This window comes from Panicum virgatum, chromosome 2N, assembly GCF_016808335.1.
Source record: "Panicum virgatum strain AP13 chromosome 2N, P.virgatum_v5, whole genome shotgun sequence".
Classification (NCBI taxonomy): Eukaryota; Viridiplantae; Streptophyta; class Magnoliopsida; order Poales; family Poaceae; genus Panicum; species Panicum virgatum.
The window spans coordinates 14,585,398-14,591,793 of NC_053146.1; the positions used below are offsets into that span (position 1 = coordinate 14,585,398).

Here is a 6,396-nt window from a genome sequence, read left to right on the forward strand (position 1 = left end):
TATCGGCAAAATAAGGGAGAGGTGGCACTTGGACAAATCCCAATCGCCTGGCTACTACTGATGGGTAGCAGAATTCATAGCCAATCGTACTCTTCTCGGAGGTAAAATTGGCAGGCAGGATTCTTTGAGATATGGCTTCTCTCATGATGTCTGTGGCTCCTTCATCATCTCTCCAGGAATTGAGATTGAACTTGAAGGGGTTCTCGTATTCCTTGTTGTCATCATGATATGCAAACCAGATGGTGGAGTTCTCGGTGAAGCCATTGTAGAAACATTTAAAGAAATCAGTTTTGCGAAAGACATTGGGGTCATTGGCAATCATGATAGCAGCTTCGCCAATGGAAGTGCAACGGCGAGTGATTGGATTTTCTTCTTCGCCAAAGTCTTCTGATGGAAAAGACATTTCTGACAGTCTGATGCCCATGGTCTTATGCATATACATATTCAGCCATAACTGAATGAACCACCAAGGGCCCCCCAGATTAGAAATTGGTTGGTCGGCCCTAAGTTTGGCCGATACTTGATGAAGCAAATGGTAAACTGATCCTAGGAGATGCTTGCCGAGTGGTTCTGGATTTCCACTAGCCAAAGTTTCAGCCATCTTCAGGGTGTTGTTTGTTGGACCTACTGTTTTGCCACAAAAGATGAATTTCTCTAGCCACATATTGAGGAAAGCAGTATGTTCCTTGAGCGATACAGAACCAGCTTTCATGTTCTTGGCGATATACCCTTTCCAACCACCGATGGTCCTGGTCTCTATTTTGAAAGAGGCATTGTCCAGGAAATTAAAAGACCGGTCAGAAGCAGTGATATTTAGACCGGTCAGCATCATAACATCTAGTAAGGTTGGGGTCATTGGGCCATGGCCGAACAAAAAGGCGTTGATGGCATCAGACTAGAAGAAGGAAGCCGATATGAGCATCGGCTCATTCCTGACCATTTCAGACAAGGACAGATTGAGACATTGGCTAATATCGTATTGCTCCCAAGTGGCTCGGTGACTGCCTGCTACTTTGCGGAACCAGTTTCTCCACCCTGGAGTGATGCTTGGCCAAGATCTGAATGCGAGGGACCAGTCTGAAGTCATATTTGAAGCCTTGAGGGGAATTCTGCCAGTTTCTAGGTTGATTATGCTAGTCGGATCTGGGTTACTCATGGAGCCTAGACAGATCATACTGGGTTGATCGGACAGAGGGATGAGGATTGAGTTCCTAAAAGCCTAGAAATAATGGCGGAAAGGAGGAAATCAAGAACAGTCGCAAATCATAGATTGAAATGGCGGCGCAAAAGAGGATGGAAGTTATTGTACCTTAGAAATCTCGGAGATGGAAGCCATTTGCAGAACCTGGGAGAAGCCTCTGGTAATCGAAGAGGGTGCGTTGAAATCCGGAGGCGGCGGAGCAGATGAGTTCTTGAGCAGAGGAAAGGATGGCCTGGGTGTAGGAAGTGTAGAGGAGAAAGGGGAAGAGTACGCTGATGTATTTATAAGGTGACCCCACCACAGGAATAGGAATTTTGGATTGATGAAGCCGTTTTGCAGCGGAACGGCATGGAGCGCTTTTGAGGCAACCGTTTGAAGGAAATAATTATGGCTGAGAAACAATTTCGGAGCAAAAGGATATTTCACTCCGAAATTGGGGGCATCAGTTGACGCCGTTTTTTTTTTACGCGTCAAAAGGATGATGAAGGGAAGGAGTACCAGGTTAAAAACGGTGATGGTGCACGGAGAAAGGGATCGGTCACGGTGTGGTACCGATCAAGCATCTCGGCGTTTATGGGCAAGCTTTGATACCAGACGGTCTCGATTTGAAAGGTGATATTTTTGTTTATTAAAATAGGTTTCTTAAGATAGAATTATGCTTTGCCGTAATCGGCTAGAATTGTGTTAGCGTGGGGTATAAATATAAGCCCCCCGGCTATTATAAAGATTGATACACATCCAACAAACACAACTTTACTACTTGCAATTTAATTTCTTGTCAGCGACTTCGCCACCCTTTTTTCTTTTCCACGAGTTCTTTCAAACTGATCAAGAACGACTCACATTCGAGCGACTTGGTTTGTTGGTAAGTGTTCGTTTTACCGAGTAAATCTGAGCTTTACCTTTCGGGCGCATCATTGTGGCTTCGTTCAGATCTATTCAAAATTTACCGAATTTATCTAAGTTTTGATCTCGGGCATATAGCTGTTTTCTCGTTTAGATCTATTCACAATCTATCCGGCTTAGCGATCTGTTTAATTGGCTGTAACCTCTTTATTTCTCATGATAAATCTTGTAAAGCTGATTAGATCAGTTGTAAGCTTAGCTTTGTCCAGATCCATACATTCGTGGGTTTGTATACTGTTACCTGGCACGTGTCGGCTTTAGATCCAGCCGTCTAGCTGCATATCGGTATCGGCAGCTCATTGCTGATTCCTTGTAGACCGCTTTTATTACACGCTTCTCATACCCGATCTATTATCGTTTTCTGTATCGGCATAGCCTTGCCGATACACCGCATAAGAGTGATTCGGAAATCCAGCCGATACACTCTTGAATTTGACAGTTTATTGTTTCCTTGTCAATTTACAGGTCAAATTGACTGGCACGCCTTGGTTTGAATCAAGTGCAGTCTGGGCTTGGCGTACGAGACTCCTGGACTTGGTGTGTGATCGTTTCGCGTCAACAGTGTGGTCCACACGTTTGCAGCCCAGGTACGGTATTGGATTATAGCCCACCTGCCTGTTCAATTGTTTTATGGTAATTTTCTCTATTTCGGCCCGTTTGAACGCCTAGCTATAGCTATCTGTAGTTTGGACAGTCTGTTGAGGACATCTCTAAGAGCTTTTATATAATCTTAGCTAAATTTAAAATTTAATAAGGTTTGTAAAAAAAATAGTAGATTTTCTATAGCGTGGGTAAATCAACCGACTTTTTAAAACTGCACTCTCCATATGTATTGTGCCAGTGAACCTCATATGTCATACTCATTTTCTTATCTACTCTTTTCTACCTCCTCTCCTCTCGCTCCTAATGGGCGAGCCGGCGCGGTTAGGACGCCCAGGTTGTGCGCCACCTCATACTATCCCTCACCTCATCATCGCCTGCTCCAAGCCTCCCGCATCCGCGTGGCCTGGTCGACACCCGAGCACTTGGCAGGGGCCAGAACGGTGGGGCGGCGTTCTGCGGCGGCCCGGGACAATGGGGGCGGCGCTTAACGGCGGCTCGGGGCGGTGGGGCCGCGCTCAACGATGGGGCGACACGGGACATGCACGGGGAGCGGACCACGAGGTGCGCAGGGGCGGGCCACAGAAGATGGCGAGCGGGACATGTGGTCTTTTTTTGCCCAGCGAGAGGGAGGAAATAGAAAGCAAGATAGCTAACCGAGCAAAATACATAGTTTTTTGAATCTGAGTTTTAATAAAACTTCTGTTCTTTTAGCTAACTCATCAAGTATACAAGAGCTCTTGGAAACACTCTAAACCAATCCTTTTTTCGCTGATGAGAGCCCAACTTTTATATTTTCTCTCATTTCCTTCTATTTCGGTGATTCCCAATTTCAAACAGATTACCAGAGCTTGTGAAGGTCGGCACTCACCGCAGTGGAGAAATCCTAAACACAATATGCTTCATTGTCAAGCCCTTGCTCAGGCTCAGCTCGAGGGTCTTCTCATCCATCTTCGCTTCACATATCGCTAGAGGTGGTAATGGGCGTAATGGGCTATGACCCTAATAATACTCTCTTTATTATTCTATTTAGGATTTTGCCACTGCGAAGTATCATTGATTTGTTTAGTGGTTGGTCTAAACTCGAAAACCATAATCATAATTTAATCTTTGTACTGGGCAATATGGCTTATAAAGAATGAAATTGTTTACAGTTCACGAACAGAAAAAAAAAATTGGGTCATCAACGAGACCCAAATAAACGAGAACGGCCATATACACGAGTGAAGCTCCTTGTCATATTCACTAATCTTTTTATTTTGATATATAATAGCGTCTACAGTAACTTGGATTCTTGGAAAGCCTTTTCTCTGTGGCGCCACTGGAGCAACTTGCCGGCGAGCTCATCAACGTACCCCTCTTGCCTCTCCCTGTCCAAGAGAAGCCGCTGGAGCTCCTTGGCAACGCGCGCGAACGCCTCCCCTTCCTTCTCAACTAGCACCCGCCGCACCGCCGCCGCGACGTCCTCCCTGGCGACGACCGACCCGTCGCCGTCGCCGTCGTCGCGCCTCGGCACCTCCAGGCCGACCCCTCTCTCCGCCATCAGCCGCGCCGTGAGGCCCTGGTCGCCGAACAGCGGCAGCATCACGAAAGGGTGGCCCAGGAGGAGGCCTTCCACGAGTGAGCTCCACCCGGCGTGCGTCAAGAACGCGCCCGCCGCGGCGTGCGCCAGCACCCGCACCTGCGGCACCCACCCGACGCGCACCACCCCGCGCCCGGCGACGCGGCGCTCGAACCCGGCCGGGAGCAGCCCGGCGCCGCCGCCGCCGGCAGCTCCCCGGAACGCCCAGAGGAACCGCACGCCCGCGAGCTCCAGCCCGAGCGCGACCTCGCGGACGAGCTCAGGGGTCAGCGGCGCCTCGCTCCCGAACGCGACGTAGAGCACGGACCTCGCGGGCTGGGCGTCGAGCCAGCGCATGACGACCCCGTCGTCATCGTCGCCGGCGCCGGCGCCATGGTGGGCGGCGACCGCGGCGGCGTCGTACGGCGCGAGGAGGCCCAAGGGCAGGACGGGCTTGCCGTAGAGGTCGGGGAGGAGGTCGCAGATGGCCGGGCCGTCGACCTCGCGGCTGCTGCGGCAGACGACCAGCCGGCAGCGCCGCTCGGTCTCCCAGAAGCGGTCCATGTCGGAGGTGCCGGAAGCGTTGGGCTGCCGGAACCGGCCGGCGATCGGTCTGGCCTCGTGGAGGTGGAAGGCGAGGGAGGGAGACGCGGACGGGATCCACGGCGGCGGGACGGTGAAATCCTCCGCCGCCGTCCTCGGGTGCGCGTCGTTCGCCGCCTTGGGGCCCAGGAACGCGACGAACGGCGCCGGGAAGATGAGGAACAGCGCGCACGGCACGTCGTGCTGCTCGGCGACGGGCGGGAGCCAGCTGTGAGCGAAGTCGAGGATGATCCAATCAGGCCTCCTGCCGTGGCCCTCCCCGCCGGCGCTGCCGGCGCAGGCCTCCGCGAGGAAGGACGCGACGGGGCCGGCGAGGCCGTCGAAGGCCACCTTGAGGAGCTCCACCTTCTCCGGCGGGACGTCGTTCGTGGACTCGGCGCCGTCCGGGAGCCCGTCCACGGCCGGAAGGGGCAGGCCGACGAGGCGGATGCGCGGGGAGAGCTCCCGGCCGGGAACCGGCCGGAGCCTGGCGATGTTCCTCGGGGTGGAGACGAAGGTTACAAAGTGGCCGCGCCTCGCCAGCTGCTCGGCGAGCTCGAGGAACGGCACGATGTGGCCGAAGGCGAGCCATGGGAACACCACGACGTGAAGAGGTGGTCCTTGCTTGGTTTCGGCCATGGATGGTGCTCCTTCGAGGATCTGGATGAAGCGATCGAGTCTTGGACTTGGAGAAGCCGGAGCTTTATAGCTTTTGAGTACAAATATGACGCCATTGGCTTGCTTGTATAGAACAATAATACGGAGTACGTATTAGAAAATTGAGAGGTTGGATGCACATTGCTTCTCTTTGAGAAGAAGCTTATTTTTAACCTCGAAATGCTGTCAAATGATATGTCACTGCCCGCGTGGATCATGCTAATTCTTGTTAATAAGTAGCGCGTCGAATTGACTAAGAATAAAAAATAATATCAGGTGTTTAAAATAGTCCTAAGTCAAACTATTAATTTTAGCTTCCACTGGAAATAGCTGTAATAACAATATCTAAAATAGCTTTTTCAATAAAAAGTTGGTGCCAACTGCCAATACATTCATCATGCATGCTAACCACCCTATACTTCTTTCTATCTAAAATACTCTTACGGCATGTTTGGATCCTTGGAACTGAAGCTCATTCCACGAACCGTATATTTCATCAATTAGATTCTCTAGGAAATAAATTCCCTAGAATTTGATTCAATTGTGAATGTACGTAGAAAGTTTTTCTTAGAATTGAATTCCAAATGTTGTTTGGATAATTATTAATATGGAGTTTCCGCCTATGGTCCAGCTCAACGATGTGCTCTCTCCCTCTTCCTCTGTCTAACACTGAACACTGCTCCCCCCCCCCCCCCCCCACCCCCCGTCCCCCCTCCCTCTCTCGCGCACGCCCACGCACATCTTTCTAAACAAATTACAGCACCAAGTCCATCTTCTGAATAGACAGCAAAAATGACCGAGTCTAGACCTCTAACTGCTTTTCGGAAGATACACATAGCAAAATAACAGAACACTTGTTGCTTCCTTGCAGATACAACACACATAGATG

The 6,396-nt window shown here is 50.6% G+C and overlaps 1 protein-coding gene across 1 annotated transcript; it reads right to left on the reverse strand.

The window, feature by feature from the left end:
• Window positions 1-3,842: 3,842 nt before the first annotated feature.
• Window positions 3,843-5,641, reverse strand: LOC120659849 (putative UDP-rhamnose:rhamnosyltransferase 1). The gene has a single exon (XM_039938104.1). It carries the CDS (start codon window positions 5,487-5,489, stop codon window positions 3,984-3,986), a length of 1,506 nt encoding a protein of 501 aa, XP_039794038.1. The 5' UTR covers window positions 5,490-5,641; the 3' UTR covers window positions 3,843-3,983.
• Window positions 5,642-6,396: the final 755 nt, after the last annotated feature.